This window comes from Mya arenaria, chromosome 16, assembly GCF_026914265.1.
Source record: "Mya arenaria isolate MELC-2E11 chromosome 16, ASM2691426v1".
Lineage (NCBI taxonomy): Eukaryota > Metazoa > Mollusca > Bivalvia > Myida > Myidae > Mya > Mya arenaria.
The window spans coordinates 49,901,695-49,922,807 of record NC_069137.1 but is presented as its reverse complement, the minus strand read 5'-3'; the positions used below and the strand labels follow the sequence as shown (position 1 = coordinate 49,922,807).

At 34.8% G+C, this 21,113-nt stretch overlaps 1 protein-coding gene across 2 annotated transcripts; it reads left to right on the top strand.

Moving 5' to 3' along the window:
- The first annotated feature begins 118 nt into the window (after nt 1–118).
- On the top strand, nt 119–21,113 carry LOC128222552 (guanine nucleotide-binding protein G(q) subunit alpha). Of its 2 annotated transcripts, none has more exons than XM_052931615.1 (8): nt 119–457; nt 2,939–3,123; nt 4,041–4,201; nt 6,748–6,876; nt 8,251–8,380; nt 12,407–12,560; nt 13,970–14,077; nt 15,338–21,113. In XM_052931615.1, exons 1-8 carry the CDS (start codon nt 340–342, stop codon nt 15,418–15,420), a joined length of 1,068 nt encoding a protein of 355 aa, XP_052787575.1. In that variant the 5' UTR covers nt 119–339; the 3' UTR covers nt 15,421–21,113. The 2 variants fall into 2 exon arrangements, with proteins under 2 accessions (XP_052787575.1, XP_052787574.1); XM_052931614.1 differs by having other exon boundaries at nt 4,029–4,201.

The following is a 21,113-nucleotide window of genomic DNA, read 5'->3' as shown; positions in this document are numbered from 1 at the left end:
TCTCTACGAGCCAAAATGTTATCCATTTCACCACATAAAAAGCAATAATTGTGGTTTTCATACAGCTTATCGTCGGCTGTTCCATCGACTGGAACCGCCCCCTTCGCATCTAATTCACCACACCCTTAATGAAGGCAGAATCCAGAAGAAACGATAGACAACAAAAAGTTTGGATGTTTTCTTCAGAAAGGGCCGTCGTTCGAACGTGGTTTGTTCCCGTATAGAGGGACGGGCTTATTCCGGGACCCTTGACGCCGGATTTTAAGCCAGACTGGGGTCGCATCGTTGCGAGCCAGCCAGTCTAATATTGTATGTGAGCGTCGGTGCATCTTTTCCAACATGGCGTGCTGTTTAAGCGCTGAGCAGCAGGAACAAAAACGTATCAATCAAGAAATCGAGAAGCAGTTGAGAAAAGACAAACGGGATGCGAGAAGGGAACTCAAATTGCTTTTGCTGGGTAGGTATGGTTTTGTGAAGAATGGAGGCATGTCTTTGTTATTTGTGTTGCAAAATCGGCGATGCTGCAAAATCCCAGTGAAGTCGGCCATCTTGAATATTAATAATTATATCATTTTCTCTTTATTTTCCATATTTTCGCAATTTTACAGACGTATTAGCCTGACAGTCACTAAGCATCATTGAAGATCAGAGGATTATGACGTTGATTTTTCCACATTCATGAAATGTTTCTTGTTTTTTATCAGTGAATCTACGAAACATAAACAACACCTGAATCTGTCGTTAAAGTCGATGTTTAAAATCTGTTTTCGGACAGTTTTGCTATGCATATGTAAAAAATAAATGAGCTCAGTCTTATGAACAGATTTGTGCATAGTTTAGTGTTAACTGTCATGTTTAGTTGACCTAAAAACTAATGAATTGTTCAATTTTGGTGTGCCTTAAGTAAGACAACCTTTTGAATGTTATGTATTTCAAAAGGTCAGACAAAAGGAATGTCTGTTATCTTTCACCACCCTGGAAAGTTTGTTTTACATTTATTAGTGTTTGATATTTGTTAATTAAGAAAATATGAGATAAAAAAAAACAGATTAATGTGACAGGGGTGACGTGTTTGACAAGTTTTGAGAATTCTGTGAGGTCATACTTCATCGCTGTCTGGTTGCATTCATGTTATTGAAAAACTGTTTTGGTGTTATAAACATATATATCCATTCACAGGTCCATGTTTTATTTCATATTTCATTTAATATTGACTTCAATTTTGACAAGACTGGGAAAAATGGTAATCCTACTGAGACCACATGCACCCGTCAATTGTAACAACGCCCCCCCGGTCCGGGGGTATACTGGGGATAGCGGGGGAAACAGGCCGTGTTTTTACCTTCAAGACGGTAATGCAGTGCCGGGTGGATGCGTTGTTTTGTCGTTGCACCAAAAATAGCAGGGAATGGGCCTTAACTTGGGGTGCGGGGGGATTTAGGAGGGATTTTACCAGTAGTTCGTCTCCGCAGGGCGGGGATTTAACCCGGGTTTGGATGGACCAAAAGTCAAAGTCCCCGCTATTCCCTGGACCTGGTTGGAGGCCGTGGTTACAATTAACTGGTGCAATATGCATTCAAAATTTACTTCCAATTTTCCTGGGTATTGGATAGAGACCTTGGTCTGGCACATGGCAATCTGAACTAGTTTAATGACTAAATTCTCATATAGGAAAGGATAACTTGGTCAAACTGTCATCGGGGAGAGAGCACATGAACTGGAGTTACCTCAAACAATTTTTTCATGTCACTGTCTAATATAGTTTTGGGCCCTGTTTCGATAACTCATCTTAGTCGTAAACTACATTCTGCTTAAGAGTTATCAGGTACACCAGTGAAGTTTATGCGATAAATGTTATTACGCATATTTATTTTGAAATGCAGTTTATGCCCAAAATGCCTTGAATTTTTTAATCTAATGCCTTACGATCTTGATTGAAACGCGGCCCTGATGCTCAAGATTTCGATAAACCTTGCTGACTCTCTAAATTAATTGCTTGGGGTTTCCTTTTGCTGGAAATATTTATGCAAAAAGTCAAAGCATTTGTCAAACCGCAAACCAACTGTATAAACCAGTAAAAATCAAATGTTTGCTGAATTTCTACTATACTGTAAGGTAGTAAGTGACCGAAACAAGACCAGTGTTTTAGACTAGTTGCTGGATACCTAACCTCACACTTGCGGGAGATGATTTTCATGGTTTCATTACATAATGCAGAGCCAGAAAGTAGTGCAAAAAATGGGATTTTGTAACAAGCTGGGCTAAGTATTTGTGTGCTATTTCTTTAGCAAGCCTAGTCAAGGTGGGCCTGTGGACATTTTAAATTTCAGAGTGTCATGCCCCGATATCTCCAAATCTGTAGTGTAACAAGCTTGAGTATCTTAATTCATTTAGCCATTCCTTAAAATTGATTTTACATCATAATTTTCATACAGATAATTTCTTTCAGGCTTTTGTTGTTGCAGAACTCCTCAAAATGAGAATATTACAAAAGTTATTACATAACAAAACTGGTGTGCTTAGCTTGTACCTGTTTTTTAAGGGACTTGAAATTGTTTGAGAAAATAGAAACCAGGAGTGTAAGGGTAATTTATCGTCTCTGTACATTAAAAAGGGGTTTCATTTAAAACTCTGTTGCAATGACTGAACATTTTGCTGTGATAAAAGCTCGATGGTTAAGCATTTAAGCCCCTTAATTCTACACTATTACAGGAATTTATAGCCTTAATGTAAATACTAAATCTTGTAGGGAAGTTTGAAGTTTTTTTTCTTTTCCATGAAATGGTTTCACTATAGGCTTGTGCAAATTATGATGACTTCTGACTAAATGCAACCTAACGATGTCAGTTGAAAAATCCCTTTGAGTCTAAGTTTATTGTATCTTGCCTTATGAACATTACATAACTCTCATCTTAATGTGAAATTGGCTATATTTCAGGTACGGGAGAAAGTGGCAAGAGCACCTTCATCAAACAGATGCGAATTATCCATGGCACTGGATACTCAGACGACGATAAACGCGGCTTCATCAAGATTGTCTATCAGAATATCTTCATGGCCATGAACGCGATGATTCGAGCTATGGACACATTGAAGATCAACTATAAAGATCCGAACAATGAGGTTTGAACATCACACAAAGTGTTAACTCGTTTTTCCAAATCCATTTTCGAAGCACATACTGAGTAGCTTAATTTGAACATTTTAAACCCAAAAGCACATTGAAGTCAGAGGTACCATCTTTTTATGAAAAAAAATGTTTAGTTATTGTTGTAGCCTTGGAGTCGTTGGCGTCATTCAAAAACTGCACTTTATCTATAATAAGATTGGGAGATATTCACCTGAAACTTAGTACGTATGTTCATGATCAGGATAATGCACGTCATGTGTACCTGATATGATTCTTGTTAGTTTGAAAAAATAATACAAAAAGTTAAACTTGGCCATAACTCAATTGTTCAAGATAATCACTATGATCTTTGTACACATGTTATCAGTGACAATGGCAAGGGCACTTAAGTCTTGCTATAATATCTATAGTAACTATTTAATAATGCACTTTGATTGTCTGGAAAAACCCTGAGAGTTTTTAAAATGTCCATTAATCAATAAAAGGCCCAGACGTTTAACTTTGTACACATGTTGGTGTGTCTCCTGTTACACCAGGTAAAGCCAAGGTTACCTTAAACCAGAAATTCGTCATAGTTTAAAGACATAAGAATATATTATTTTAAGAAGTTAATGTTCGTATTCTGCTTAAAAAAACCCATGAAGATTGAGCATATGAACATAACAGATGATGCTAAAATTTTGATATTTAATTCAATCTGACATCAATAATAGACTTGGATGAACAAGATCGAATCCTCATTATTAATATTAAACAGTGCTTGCCATCAACTTTATTAACAAGCCCTGATATATAAAAAAGAGAACCCAAGCAAGCCCGGAAAGTATTTTACCAGTGTAGCCAGGGCTTGCTTGCTTGTGCTAATTTTACCCACGGATTGATTAAATAAATGCTCCAGGTTTTTTTGCAGGAAAATGCAAACCTGATTCGGCAGATAGACCATGAACATGAAACAGTTACGACGTTTGAACAACAGTTTGTGGACGCCATCAAATGCCTGTGGAATGACAGCGGTATACAGGAGTGCTACGACAGGAGGAGAGAGTATCAGCTGACAGACTCAGCCAAGTAGTGAGTACTAGTGATGTTCTGATGATCGATTAGAATCGAAAATTGTTTGGATGGACCTGAAGTCGGCGAAAATCAATTGTATTTGGTCATAATCGATGATCGATATAACCGGCGAGTTAATATTCTTCTTTCTTCTGGTTATTTGGTTTTGGTTAGTTTCCACCAATTTTCTCCTATGAGTTCATTTATTAATTCGCAAGTGTTGTTATAACAGTTAATGTTAACAGTATGGCCAAAACAGCAACAACTCTAAATCTCTAAATAACTTCAAACACACATAACATAAGCAACGTTAAGGATATAGTGAGTAATTGAACAAGAATAAAACTACAATTAAGGTATTGTACTATCGATAATCGGTTACTTGAGTGGAACCGATTATTGATAGTCAAACTGGAACCGATGGCAGAAAATGTTAGGGATTGTTATAAATAGGAAACCAGGTTTTGACTGCCACATATGTAAAGTCAGTATTTATTATTGTATTATTAGTTTAAATCAAAACAAAAGAAGTAATTGACATACTTAATCATTTAAAAAAAGTTTAGGGACCAGTTTAACTCTCTCTCCGATGTATTGTACGTTTGAATCTTTTAGTTCTTAGCTGTAAGGCAATGTTCATGCTCATATTTTCAGTGTTTTTTTTCACTTTTAGGGGAATGGGGCCAGGGCCCGTCAGGAGGGGAAAATCGCGTCGTAAAAGGGCAAAAAGGGGAAAATGTATAAATGCAAAAATTTCGCGTTGTGCGACATTTTGATTTTGAAGATTGACGGGACGCTTGTTTTTTCGTATAATCGTAATATAATTAATTTTCTGAGCGCTTGAACGATACCGATCAATCAAGGGAGACTAGCACGTATGATCACTACGTGTAAAATGCGGCGCCAAACTGCGTTTACCGTATTGAAAAGTGCCGTAATTACGATCGGCAAAGTTATTTTAGAGGAAGATTTTGACATCGTCGGGAGGGGAATTTTTTACTGAAATAGGGGAAAAATATATACTTTTTGGAGAGGGGAATGGGGCCGAATTTCGGCCCCAAATCAGGCCTAAAAAAACACTGATTTTGTATCAGAATACAACTCTTACTGTTTTAGGATATTTTGTATAAAGTACTAAATAAAATGACCATAAGTCAAACTGGGATGCCCTGGCCTCAGGGCATGACTCCATTTTCAAGCTAAGAACTCCCATTTGAACTTTCTGTATATCCAAGGCACATGCAAAAAAAATTTGATTGTAAACCATATTTTAGGACCCCATAAGATAATCAAAGACTATCACTTGTCAAGCAAGAGGGCCACAGTACCCACAGCTGAAACTTAGAAGCAAGTGTCCCGCCCTGCTTCTTCAGTCGATGAAATGAAATTAAGACTTTTGGATGAACAAGCCTGAATTCTTGAGCTATTGCTTGGCATAAATTTTTTGAACAAGCCTTGCTATATAAAATTCAGAATTTCAGCAAGCCCAGATGACATTTTACTAGTGAAGGGCTTGTGTTAATTTCGACTATTGCTTCTTGCCAAATGATCCGAGTTTGAGTGCCTTTGGTTCTAAATTTTCAAGTGTTAATGGAATTATTCAATTTCAAACAGATTTACAATGCAACATATTAAGTAGAAAATTCCGCATGATGTTACAATGTAAGTTATAAAGTTAATTCATACACTCAATGCAAACAGAGTTTACCAACATGAGGAAATTATAAATTTATACAAAGTATAACGAGACTATATATGAAGGCACATGATGTATATGGATATGAGTACAAAGTATACGTTGAGTTGTCAGAAATGAATTATTACGTTGTCTGAGTTTCAAATGCTGTCAAATAACAGATAAAATTATAATAATGTCAAGAAGCAATTTATCAAAGCAAATATATCAACATTATGCAAATAAATAAAATCTTCAGAAAAGAATGTATATATCTTATAGTTATGGACTGTACGCACAGTCAGATTTCTTGCCCACGCTACATAAAATATTTTAATTGCTTCTGCTTTCTTGAAGATTGCTTCCTTGATGATGTGGGTCGTATAACACTTCTTGACATTTTGCTTACAATTTATAGTGTTTTGGATGTTCCATCTTAATATTGATGGCACCATTTAAAAAAGTCGAACCTACATTTTTTGCTATTTCAGGGTTTTCATCTTTTTATTAACAAATCTTAGTTTGCCGCCTTTTCTGAAAACACCGGACTTAACAGCCAATAGAAATTGAGTTTACTGGTCAGTAGAAGTTGCAGAAAAACCCGAACCAACATGTCATCGTATATGACATTTTATATTGTTTTTTGTTACATGTATCTCCTGAAAAAGTACAAAAATGTAAGTTCGGCATTTTTAAATGGTGCCATCAATATGTTAGACACATGTAATGAAACCATGAAAATCATCTCCCTCAAGTGTGAGGTTAGGTATCCAGCAACTAGTCTAAAGCACTGGTCTTGTTTCAGTCACGTTCTGGACATTTTGCTTACAATTTATTGTTTTAGATGATCCACCTTAAAATGTTACACAACATTCCCTCTGTGTTTCAGCTACCTTGATGATGTGGACCGTATCACAAAGCCGGACTACTTGCCAACACTACAGGACATTCTCCGTGTGAGATCGCCCACAACTGGCATCATAGAATACCCCTTTGACCTGGATAGCATCATTTTTAGGTGAGTTTCTACTTTATTCTGAGCAGTTTAGTAAGTTTCCTAGCTTGTGGTGTAAGCTAGTGAGACTTTATTCTGAGCAGTTTAGTAAGTTTTCTAGCTTGTGGTGTAAGCTAGTGAGACTTTATTCTGAGCAGTTTAGTAAGTTTCCTAGCTTGTGGTGTAAGCTAGTGAGACTTTATTCTGAGCAGAAAATTTTCAAAGTTTCTATATAGACGTATATTGTAAAAAAAGCCCTGTCCTCCTGTATATGTTTGGTTGAAATGGTTTAGTTGTTTGAAGGAAAAGTAGTACAACTTAAACACTTGCAGAGTTCTCAGTAAGAACAGACTGCTTGCCAAAAAAGCTGTTTGAAATGACTTTACAGTCAGTTTAAATTTGCCAAAAAGTGTGTTTTTTTCTTCAAAAAGCACCTTTCTAGCTGGTCGGCTACATTTCTATTTGGGACTGTACCACAAAAAGTTATTGAGAAAACTGCATGTTTAGAGTTTAAGATTATAATTTTATTTGTGATTTGGACTTCGCTTCAATTAGTACTACTTCAATGATTATTTTGATAACTGGTTCATACGCATAGCAAATTGCTTTCATGTGGTGATAATATTATTGTAAGATGAACAAAATTTATGATAACGTTAAGATTACAAACTGAATAGAAATGCTATTTTCAAATTTAAACTAGGTTTCTCAACTTCAGGATCACTTTTGAAATCAGAATAAGTGCTTTTAACGCCAGAATATTGTACTGTTGTGAAGTTTGTTTTTTGCTCGGCCATTTGCATCAAAAACAGTAGGAAGTTCCTTGAAATGAATATGAAAGACTTTGGAAAGAATTTCACAGGAGTCTAAGTCCCTTTCAAGTTTAAGCCCCCTTTATCCTGGGTTTGGCATGAATATCTTCTACTTAAATAGACCCCTGGCCTTAAATAGACCCCTGGCTATATTTCAAGATTGAAAATTTTGAGCTGTTATAAACTCTTGATTCAGTGTACCCAAAAACACAAGAGGACAGTTGAACATTGCCAGTTGAATATGATTCCGATATTGACTCTGACTTGGAAGGTTCAGCGAAGACCATAAAGCCGCTTATTGTTCTTTTATTTCTCGTTATCTAACTGATGTCTAATTCATCATGTGACAAGTCAAAAATTGTATGTCGATGAAAAATTTTATATTGAAATGATATCATAAAATACAACTAACTGGAGTAATTACATGTTTACTGAAGCATGTCCTACATAACATGAAAATGTCCTGTGTATAATATAACAAAAATGTCCCACCAAAATGTTTTCGCGTACACTGCTGATACAGATGGTTTTTTGATATGTAAACATTAATTAAAGGTTACACACCACTGTATTTGCTCCATTTCAGAATGGTTGATGTCGGAGGGCAGCGATCAGAAAGGCGGAAGTGGATCCATTGTTTTGAAAACGTTACGTCCATTATGTTTTTAGTAGCCTTAAGTGAATATGACCAGGTGTTGGTGGAGTCAGATAACGAAGTAAGTATGCAGGTTTAACTAGCCTTTGTTTCTAAAAAAATACACTGTCAGTATTTTATTCGCCCTTTTTGGTACTCAGATTGACCCCCATTCCCCTCCTGAAAAGGTATATATTTTCTTATACCCAGGTTAAAAAAAATAGGAAAGATATAAAATACATGGGTGACAGTTTTCCGTATTCATATGGAATTCTGTATTTCCAGTCTTCTCAGGGGTCATTTTTCCAAATCGTGTAAATCCGGCGAGTTTTTCGGGGGGGAGGGGGGTGTACCCCATACCCCATCATCAACATCGCGGTCTACTCAAAATCGTAGACAAAACAAAGTTAAATTAACTGGTTTCCCAATTTTATTCTATAAATAGCGTTTCCTGAAGTGTCGTCGATATCAGCAGAACGTTCTGAAAATAGTCGTTTCTTTCCGTAAAAAAGCATTGTCATTCCAATGTTATCCGAAAACCTCGGGGAAAAAGCCGGTTTTCGCCGATTATTTACGGTCAGTATCCTTTACGACTTTTACGACATACCGCAAATTGGAGGCAAAAATAAACATAGAGATAAATCGAAATACTGCTGTCAAAATTTAAAAATAAAGTTTCTACCCCCAGGGTATAATACTAAAGACCTTGAACATTCTTTGAAAAATAAATGGAGGTGACAAAAGCTGCCAGAAATATCATAAATATACAACATAGATTTGATTGATTAAGTCAGGAAAGGCTTGGAAATGTGTTTTGAAATGCTTAATTCCTGGAGCTTCCGGGGGCCTCCGGCCCCTGGACCCCTAGCCAGGGCTTTGCCCTGGACCCACCAGGGGCCCTGCGGCACCCGGGCCCCCAGCTTAGTTTTTCAGTATTTTGAAATTTTGCAACATTCACCCATGAAAATAGAAAAGATATATATATTTGTTTTTTTAGGAGCATTGACCTCTCATCATTTAGAAAATGTCTAAATTTTTATAATGTTCAACTTTTAAAAATTAGAGTTCTGCTAACTTTGTAAAATCTTTTTTTTATAAAGCAAATGATCTTTAGATTTCATCAAACTTTGTAAAATCTTTCAGTGATATAGCAAATAAAGTTCCTTATGTTTTTGTGACCACGTCATAGGAAATGTTTAAATGAAGATGTAATGCATTGATAGAGGTAGGCACAAGCCCTGCCCTGGTTAAATACTTTTCGGGCTTGCTCTTATACTGGATTTTAAATGGCAGGGCTTGTTAAAAAAAATGTTACCAAGTCAGGGTTCTGAGGAGCACTCGCATAATTTTGCGAGCGCTTTTTGAGGCAACTCGCAAAATGAAAAATCAACTTGCAATTTTATTATTTGCTTTATTCCCTTATGATATTGTCTAATTTAATTAGAAATTTACACCCAAGACATATTATGACTATTAAAACGTATAAATCTCGAGTCGCTCAACTGCTGGAATTGTTAATGGCTTATTCATTTTGGGGGGTTCGGAAAGACTCATCAGATGCTGGCCGCTTTTTGATAACAAAGCTATCCAATAATTTGACATTGTTCACTTTGTATATTCACCCTCGCCATCGGGTAATACCCATTCGGCAAGCAAGCTACAGGTTTATTAAGTCTTATTTAAGTATTAAAAACAATAACATTATAAATTCAAAATAAATAAAAGCAACAGTAAATGTAGCAAGGATGCTTTAGACCATGAAATATATCGATTGATTAAGTCTATTCTCTTTAACAGTTGGGCGGAAATATATTCAATGGGGTTTACATATAGTGCGCGAAAGCGCCAAATTCAGCCAATGATTGAGCTAGGTGATTACGTCATTTGTATTCGCTTTGCTTTGAAATATGCATGCCTCGGAGCACCCCAGAAAGATTCGAGATAAAACTTGGCCTTTTCCGTATTTGTTTTATATTTGAAAACTTACTAGAGCGTGACTCCGTATTGTCTTCAACTGGTAGTGTAAACATGCCACTTATAGGCTGTTTACACTCGACTACGTTGCGGAGTTAAGTTCATGTTTATTTTACTTTCCTTTTAACATTTTGTGGTCTAGAAAAAGCCACTCGCAGAATTTTGAGAGCTTGAATAAAAGTCACTCACTTTGCAAATGTCGCTCGCATTTTGCGAGTGTGCGAGTCTAAATTCGAACCCTGCAAGTACTAGCATGTGAATTTGGGCTTGTTCTTTAAGGCAGGATTGATGATCTCAGTTGATGTCTATTATAATTATAGTATTGGCTTATTTAATACTGATACATGTACCTTATTGTTATTTGATTATTAATAAAGTCAGCTTAGTTGCTAGGATAATGAATGTTAGCTGACTAGTATTACTTGTATAATTAATAAGTCTGCGTGAGTTAAATCATTGATTGAGAGATGGTGAGAGCTCATAGATAAATTTGTAGTCATAGAAATGGGTTTGTAAAATACTCATAATTCTACGATAGTTAGTATGCAGTTATTCCTCTCAGAATATGGTTAATATTATTGCCTGCATACTATAGATCATTAGATCAAAAAAATGGACTTAGGATAAATTGTTTCTTCCCCTTGTACTTAACATAGAATTAAGATTTTTTGCCCGATTTTGTCGAACTTATTCTCCACTGTGTATTATTTATCCTAGTGTATTATCAGGGTCTATCCCCCCAGCTGTAGGGTCCAAATATCTGGTCCATTTCAAAAGTATATATTTTTCCCAATCACCAGGATAAGATCTCATTTTTTACCATATTGAAAGGGGAGAACAAACATGTTGACAGGTATTTAGATTTTTCTGACACAAATATTCAGTTGTCATATGTATTGTAAGTGTTTATTTGAAGGTAAATTAATGTGACATGAATTTGGTTATTTCCCTGTAACATGTGTGCATTGGGGTCCGGGATCCCCAAACAATGCAAGTTTACTAAAAGGAAAAACAAAGCATTATATGTATACAATTATTTTCGATGAAATATTTCTATCTAAATAATCATTGGGCCTAAAAAAAAAAATGTTTGGTTAGGATTACATCCTTTTCAAAAATAGGTAGGGTAGGTAGGCTTTTTTTTATATTTTATTTTATTTTTTTATTAGGATTTATATAAGAATGTCATTTTCATCATTGGAGAATGGTGTTAAAGTTATCTTCTATATAAGCATTTAAGGTTTTAAACTTCATATTGAAAGACAAAAAAATAAAAAGCAAAAAAAAAATTTACTATTTTTTTTTTTTTAACTTTTTTTTTTTTAACTGACTATAAAAACGGTAGGGTCGCCGCCTATTCCGTAGGTAGGGTCGGGTAACCCGAACCAAATGTATTTTTTTTTTAGGCCTTGTATAAAGCTACTCAATAATTTGACCCATTTGCAATGTTTTAGATATGAAACGATTTATTGATTTCTGAAATACATATGAAATCTGTAAGAAGTATATCATAAAAAGTCCGAAACACTAGAATAAAAGGTTCTAACCAGCTTGATGGCCGCAAGGTCCAAATTATATGAGTCCTTTCCAAGCCAAGTTGAAAATAATCACTCTGAAATTTAAACTTACACAACACTTACGAAAACTTTTGTTACAATATCATCATATTCAGCCACATTGATTATTCAATGTTTTTATTGGGATGGCATTTGATTAATGAACCTTTCTTTCCACTAGCTTAAAGTGGCACTCGAGTTTAAAATAAATACATACACATGTATAACAAACATCATTTTGACTGATAAGCCTTTAACTACTTAACTTAATAATGCATTTATGAAAAATATTTATTACTGATAACAAGATTGTAACCATGCATTTAATAGCGGAAAACGCACAATATTAAATGATTGGTAAGTGCTAAAAGATGCAGTGATCGTCTCTTAAGATAGAAATATGGTGTTTTCGGCACCTTTCTTTCAAATTAAACATGGTATCCTTTATTAGACCCATTGTTTTTTTTATATGATTCATCCTTTTTGGTAAATTAAACCAATTGTATAATATTAATTGTGGAACATCTTATTTGGGAGTCAGAGAGCATCTTTAAGTTTTAACTCAATTTACTTTCCAGAACCGAATGGAGGAGTCGAAAGCGTTGTTCCGCACGATCATCACTTATCCGTGGTTCCAGAACTCCTCAGTTATACTGTTCCTCAACAAGAAAGACCTACTAGAAGAAAAAATTATGCATTCGCATTTAGTTGACTATTTCCCAGAATTTGATGGTAAGTTCACGCATTTGGAGCTTAGTTTAAACTTTATTTAATTTTACAACGATTGTGAAACAAGCTATTACAACATTATATTAATCACTCTCGTTGGCATGATGTTGCGTGAGAGTGTGGTCTTGTGTTGTGGGGGAAACCGGAGTACCCGGAGAAAACCCACTTGTCCGGCTTGGTGACCACTAACCAAACTCACATGCGCCCAGTCCGGGAATCGAACCCGGGTCGCCTTGGTGAGAAGCGAGTGCGCTAACCAGACAACCATTTGGAGCTTGTCTTGGGTATTGTGATAGACTGGGTGTCGGCTGCTAGTTGAGCCAGTTGTCGAAATAATCGAAAGCCCGCAAGCCCTACACTGGTAAAATGCTTTCCAGGCTTGCTTAAATTCTTGATTTTTTTATAGCAGGGCTTTTTCAAAAAATTGATGCCAAGCAATAATATAAGAATTCGGGCTTGTTCAATGACTATTGAGTGTTGATAAAGAGCTCAAAAACTGTTTATAAGTATGAGATATTTATATACAATTTGGTAAACATGTTGCCAGAGGCATTACACACATAACTTCACAGGGTTCTAGTCTGCTATTCCCTTATTACTTTGGGGTTGGGGATCAACATGCCCGTGAATCTTCACACAAGGATGCTACAAATTGTCAACAGGACTCAAAATATTACAATGAGTATATGGTATATCAATATACATAAATATCATGGTATTTGTATGTTAGGAAAAATGTCTATATTGAACAAAACACGTTTGTTTTTAGCTCGACTATTCAAAGAATAAGGAGAGCTATCCTAGTCACCCGAGCGTCGGCGTAACCACTTATGTTTAAGTTTGCGTACCACCTCAAATATTTTCAAAGTCCATTGACATCTGGCTTTGAAACTTCGCACGCTTGTTCACCATCATGCCCCCAACTTGTACACAGGAGGAGATCACTCTATCAAGCATTTTGACAAATTATGCCCCTTTTCGACTTAAAATTTACGTTCAAGCTTGCGTACTACCTCAAATATTTTCAAAGTCCATTGACATCTGGCTTTGAAACTTCGCACGCTTGTTCACCATCATGCCCCCAACCTGTACACAGGAGGACTCTTCAGTTAGATTTTTGGAAAATGAAAAAGATCTTTATGCAAAGAGCAAATATCAGTGTGGTTAAATTTGTTGGTCTTTGTTGATATCTCTCCTTATTTCAGTGACTGTACTTGCAGATCCAAAGATGTTTACAACAGTTTACATCTCAATTACTATTTGCATGTCCATTGAAGGATGCCCAGTGTACCCAGGAGTTAATATCTGGACTCTCCTAATATTAATGACTAATTGCTGGTCCAAAGAAGGATGCCAATCCTGCCGGGGAGATTTTATTTAGACTGTCCTTATTTTAATGACTGTATTTGCAGGTCCAAAGAAGGATGCCCAGTCTGCTCGGGAGTTTATATTACGGATGTTTGTGGACCTGAACCCTGACCCGGACAAGATCATCTATTCTCACTTTACTTGTGCTACAGGTAAAAGATCAGCCATATTTTTTAAGCTCATCTGTCTTAATTTCTCCCTTAGAAAACAGAATGTTTTGTCATAGCCCTGTTTTCAAAATCTTAAACTTTGAGTAACTAATACAACATACTATATTCAAATGAAACTTGGTATGCATAATGCCAAAGACGATACACAACTAATCTGGACAACTTTTGAAGCCAAGAGATATGAGCTTGCTATACAGTCGAATTAAGTTGGCTCAGATTGGCTTGGCGCAAACTCCTCTTTGGCTCGAACTAGATGTAAAGGACTGTTTTATTTATACTGAAGATAAACGATCACGCTTGGCTGAAATTTACTAAGGCTCAAGGTAATTTCACCGATCCCTCAGAGTTTGAGCTAACTGGGTTTAACGTGGTAGCAAGCCTATTACCCTTGGCTTAAATAGTTGTCCAGAAATCCTCTTTGTTCGGCCTAGAAATCAACAGTCAAGTAGTGTATGCTGCACACTTGTTAGCTCATTTTTCTAAGGGCTGCTTTTGGGGTTTGTCATAGCCTTGTGTCATTGGCGTGCCAAAACTAGGACTTTAGTGATAGTACACACATATGTAGGAAGTTCCATTACCAATGTTTAAAAATGTTCGAAAGATACTCCTTGGGTGAAGAATTTATAAGCATTTGAATCAGTTATGTGAACTATGAGATATATCAGTGATTTAGGGGGGTGAAGTAATTTGCTGAATAACGACCATTACTTTCTCGCAAAAAAACTTCCAATTTTTAAAAAAACACTGCACTCATGTATGTTACATTAAGTGTAGTGAGTGCAGTTACCATTTGTATAACTTAAAACATTAAAATGCATTTCACTTAGGACCCATGGTTCATTGGTTCCCCAAGAGTCCCCAAAAATGCACTGTAGACTTGGAAAATATTCACAAATTACATGTCACTTATCAGTGCTCCAGCAAGGAAAAGGGCAGGGTGCTAGGTCAGAAAAGGCACACTTGATGCACATTAAATGAGTTTTAATGGGGCATTGCAAGGGTCAAGCAATGGTCAAAGTTTCATATTGTGTATGTGTTGTAACTGCTTTCAATACTAATAGTTGATATGAATAGCTAAGCTGTTATAAAATCTAAGTGTCAAAATTATGTATATTTATTATATTTTTACTTATTTCTGAAAAGGGCAGATGGGCGCCCCACCCTGCTATTTAGGCAAGCTGGAGCACTGCTTATTTTAAGAAATTCTTAACATGACTTCATATTTCCTCTCTTCCATTGCAGATACGGAAAATATTCGGTTTGTGTTCGCTGCAGTAAAAGACACAATTTTACAACTTAATCTCAAAGAGTATAACCTTGTGTGAGAATATTGACTTCTAGAGTGATTGTTTAATCGCTAAATATGTCGTAAAAAGTGACCTTGATTTTAAACCTTTGTTCATTACATCAGTGTGGCGATTCAACATTTTGCCACATTACTGTGTTAAAGGAAAAATGAATCTGATTGGTCATATGTCTGTCACATGACCAAAAGAACATATACATGACCTCAATGTGGCGTACAGTGGGGTAGAGGTTTTTTTGCTCTAAAATCCCACGCCCTGTTGATTATCCATTTCTCTGCAAGGAATAGGCAGGCATGTGTTTAGCTGTTGTATTTTGCAACTTTGGTGAAGTTTTCTATGAAGTAATACTACATTTTGTACGCTCCCGAAGACAAGTGGACATTCTCGGCTTAAGTAAAGAGAATAGACATTTGTTAGTCAGAACTTTGATGGATTTGTGGAGATGTGTTCCTTAAAACAGTGTGATGTTTTGCTATTTCCTGAAGTTAATCTTGCTGTTAATATACTGTAGGGCGCCTTATTTTACTGAATGAACTTGTACAAGGCAAAGCCTCTTTGTGAAATTTTGATGGTAGGGTATAACCCTGCTTTTAATTGTAGGATGTAACCCTACATTGTGTGTAACAGGGTGCTGCCAAATGTTCATCGTGGGGCGCTGGCATAGTGCAATTTATATTAATTAAAACTCTTGACTGTTACAAAAGCAATGATTGTTAATCGTTTTAACCCTATTTTCGATAGTGGGTGTTAACCCTAATTTCGATAGTGGGTGTTAACCCAATTTTGATTGTAGGTGTATAATAACAGATAAAAAATCAATATGGGGCATTTTACCCGTGGAAATGTGTAGACCTAACTTAGCTTTTTTATAATCTGAATACATGTATTGTTGTTATTATATTACATAGGTCATTTTAATTATTACGCAACTTTACCGTGCTACATTGATTGATTGAATTTCAATTATGTTGAAAACATAGTCACATGACTCGTCATCTGTTCTTCTATTTATTGAAATTGGTTCTCTTGTTATGTCTATGAAATCATCTGTCGTATATCATCAACTCTTTTCTACGTTGTTATGATTATTTATTTATGTAATTTAATGTCATAAATCAACATAATGAAATTAAGAGCCCACATGTTAGGGTTAGGCGCACGAGGCCTTTATTTCTTGAACAATTTAATGTCCCTTATATGCGGATCAAGGTAAGCTCATTCTTTTTATTTTTGGTTTTAAAAATTGTGTTATTTTCTCCCTAAAAGGGTTCAGAAAGTTTTGAAAGGAAATTAATCATGAAAAACAATGTTATGTTCCAAATCAAGTTGAAGCAATTTTTTATTGTCAAATGAAATATGCTACCTAAGATATTTTTAACAATTTAGGATAGGTTAATACTGGTACATAATTGAAAGATTATACACATTGTATAGGTTTTTCCAACTGTATAATATTGTTAAATTGAGATTCTAAGAGAAAAATCTCTTGTTTGCATACAGTAAATACTAGTTCAAAATATACATATATTGTGAATTACTTGTAAGATATTTGTACTTTAACAAATACATGCCAACTGAAATTGTCCCTTAATATAAGCTGTATTATTTTTTCACTCTTCATGTTTTGAAATCTGCATTGCTAACGGGATTATCCGAACATGGTCGTATTTTTATTGATCATTAAATGTTAAATTTTACGAACACAGCTAGACATGATAATGTCATAAATTAGGTTGACTTTTATCCTTGCAAGATTTCTTGAATTGTGAATGTTTAAATGTGTACAAATTATGGTAAATGTCATTTTATTCAACTTGTTTGAAGTAATTGTTTTGTGTAAAGTGGTGCAATATATTCAAAACGGTTACCGTGACAACCTGAATGCAAAAGTTAGACATTTGTTCACTTTACTTTTTAGGGTCAGACATAAAAAAAAATATTTTGTGTGAAATGTGAAATTATTATATCATTAAAATTTTGAATTAGAGCTTTATTGTTAATGACTATTTTAAAGTGTCACAGAAATTAATGTATTTTGCTAAGAAGTGATAGTAAAGCTGCTGAAAAATGAATTAACTAAGTTAAGGCTTGAAATTACAAAAGATGAGAATATAAATATGCCAGTTGCTGTTTGTTTTTTTGTTTATAAAAATAAGTTAATGAAATGACTAAGCATCAAAACTGAAAAATGATTGTTATCAATAAGAGTGGTGGGAGTGCCTTTAAGTAAATAAAATAAATTGAAGGTATACTGATTTACTAAATAAACAATCTTATTATAACAAAAGATTATAGTTGGAAAAAAGTATCACTGATTCAAAAAATTGCCATGATTTTAGGCCTGAGGCTAAACCACCTCTGTGTACAAATTCATACTTGTTAAATCAATGAAATGGTTAACTAGTCACATAGTAGCCCTTCACAAATAAATACATGTTGGGTGGTCTTATTTGGATCTTAGTAAAGATGAAGCTAATCAGATTTCATGATATAAATGACTGACCTATAGGTTGAATGGATTTAAAGATTATGACCATAATACTAACGAGTTGAATATCGATTACCTCTCATAGACTTGGTTTGAATATTATTGCATGTGTTAAATAACGTAGGTTATTCTGAAGCGCTTAATCCAGAGAAGCCGCATTTCTATCATCAGTACAGTGCAATTGGAAAAAATGGGTATTAAAACTTATGGAATTTATTTCCAGAATGGTGAAGAGTCTCCTCTTTTCTGCACAGGAATTTTTTTTTGTTCACTGAATATTTGTACTCTGTGACATTATCATATTTCAAATACTTCTGAGCTGTTGTAGACATGATAATATTACTAGCACTCGCATAGTGGTATCAAAATAACATGTTTGTTTAAAAAATATCATATATTTTATGCACAATTTATACTATATCTCGTAATAATTGTATTCGTTTTTCGATAATATCTTTTTATGCCCCCACAAAGTGGCGGCATATAGGGTTGCCCTTGTCCGTACGTACGTCTGTCTGTCTGTACGTACGTACGTACGTACGTCCCGAAGATTGTTTCCGATCTAATTCTTGAAAACCGTTTGTCCAATCCTCACCAAACTTTAAACACATGTTTGTGACCATAATATCTTGATCAAGTTCGATAGTCATGGAAATCGCTTTAGTCATTTAGGAGTTACGGCCCTTTTTTGCCAAAAATACTTCAAAAATATATGTTTCCAATCTAATTCTTGAAAAGTATGTGTCCAATCCTCACCAAACTTTACATACATGATTGTGACCATAATATCTTGATCAAGTTCGATAGCCATGGAAATCGCTTTTGTCATTTAGGAGTTACGGCCCTTTATTTGCAAAAAAAGACTTGAAAAATACGTCCCGAAGATTGTTTCCGATCTAATTCTTGAAAACTGTTTGTCCAATCCTCACCAAACTTTTAACACATGTTTGTGACCACAATATCTTGATCAAGTTTGATAGCCATGGAAATCGCTTTAATCATTTATCCTGAATAATCATTATGGCTTATTTTCTGTGACAAAAAATCGAAGTGGGGGCATCCGTGTCCTATGGACACATTTCTAGTTTATTTCAAGTTTACAGTTAACCAAGATCACAGAATATTTTTAACTACATAGCCTGTCCCCATAATTTCATTATTATGCCTGATAGATGTATATCAAAATAGGGGTTTGTCTGTCACGCCACCTTGCGTCCTTGAAAAATCTAGTGCCGCAATAACCTTCTAAAGTATAGCACCTTAACCTGCACATGTTAAACTGGGAAATTATGCATGCCCAAATTGTGCAACATTTTCCTCAGTCTTACAAGAGTAATAGCCCTTGACTTAATAATAAGTGTTCTAAAAATAGCATTCCTGTGTACAGGGGCAGTGTCTGGGGGTGCTTATCACTTCTGTGATAAATCAAGTTGTCAATGATCATTCGAGCATATACAATATCCCTTAAAGGAGAATTAAGTATTGATGATAATTATCGGAAAATATTTTGACACAATGGATTGTTCCCTATGGTATGTAAATGTATGAAGTACCTCTGATGAAATCAGACTTATATACTTCTATATCTGTAATATTTGTCACAACAGCTGTTGCTTAAAATGCATAATGAGTTAGTTTTATAATTTGCAATATATCGATTCCTTTATTCAGCAATCGAAATCACAACTTTAAAATTCATATCATTTAACATCATTAAATTATCTTAACCTCACATAATGCTGATATTAAGTGAAATAGATATAAGACATCTTCTGACCATCAAACTATACAAACTATTTTCAAGCTTAATAATTGGAACCCAACAAAAAGCTTGTATTCTAATTCAGTTAAATAACCTAAATATTCAGTTAAATTATTTGAACTCTATGTTATGCTGGTGCCGAGTCAAATAGCCTGGGTCTTACACAATGCTTTTGTTTAGTTAAAATATCACTCTATTGGGATATTCACGATAGTTATCTTAACTCATCAGTTAAATTAACTGAACTCTGCATTTTAAATTAATTGAACTTGTCTGTTGAATTATTTGAACTCATCAGTTGAATTATCTGATCTCTTTAAGTTTAATTATCTGAACTCTAAATTATATGAACCCTCAAATAATCCATCTGAACTCTTCAATAGAATTATCTGAACTCTTTAATTAAACCATTTTAACTCCAGTTAAATTATCTGAACTATTTAACTAAATTATCTGAACTCTTCAGTTAAATTTTCTGAACCCTTCAGTTAAATTATCTGAACTCTTCAATAGAATTATCTGAACTCTTCAGTTAAATTATCTGAACTTTTCAATAGAATTATCTGAACTCTTCAGTTAAATTATCTGAACTCTTCAATAGAATTATCTGAACCCTTCAGTTAAATTATCTGAACTCTTCAATAGAATTATCTGAACCCTTCAGTTAAATTATCTAAACTCTACAATAGAATTATCTGAACTCTTCAGTTAAATTATCTAAACTCTACAATAGAATTATCTGAACCCTTCAGTTAAATTATCTGAACTCTACAATAGAATTATCTGAACCCTTCAGTTAAATTATCTGAACTCTACAATAGAATTATCTGAACCCTTCAGTTAAATTATCTGAACTCTTCAATAGAATCATCTGAACCCTTCAGTTAAATTATCTGAACTCTTCAATAGAATCATCTGAACCCTTCAGTTAAATTATCTGAACTCTTCAATAGAATCATCTGAACTCTTCAGTTAAATTATCTGAACTCTTCAATAGAATCATCTGAACCCTTCAGTTAAATTATCTGAACTCTTCAATAGAATTATCTGAACCCGTCAGTTAAATTATCTGAACTCTTCAATAGAATTATCTGAACCCGTCAGTTAAATTATCTGAACTCTACAATAGAATTATCTGAACCCTTCAGTTAAATTATCTAAACTCTACAATAGAATTATCTGAACTCTTCAGTTAAATTATCTAAACTCTACAATAGAATTATCTGAACCCTTCAGTTAAATTATCTGAACTCTTCAATAGAATGATCTGAACCCTTCAGTTAAATTATCTGAACTCTTCAATAGAATGACCTGAACCCTTCAGTTAAATTATCTGAACTCTACATGATGCTGATATTCAACTGTTGTGATCATTCAGTTTCAAGTTTTTGTAACATATTTGTGATTGCTATGTCTTGTGACTTTTAAAACCAAAGCTAAAATAAATCGTGTTAAAACTCC

Excerpts from the sequence above, each read along its gene's own strand:
- LOC128222552 (XM_052931614.1), top strand. The coding sequence starts at position 340 with ATGGCGTGCTGTTTAAGCGCTGAGCAGCAGGAACAAAAACGTATCAAT. Across the intron at positions 3,124-4,028 it reads ATAAAGATCCGAACAATGAG|GTTTTTTTGCAGGAAAATGC; the intron begins GTTTGAACATCA and ends TAAATGCTCCAG. Across the intron at positions 4,202-6,747 it reads CTGACAGACTCAGCCAAGTA|CTACCTTGATGATGTGGACC; the intron begins GTGAGTACTAGT and ends TCTGTGTTTCAG.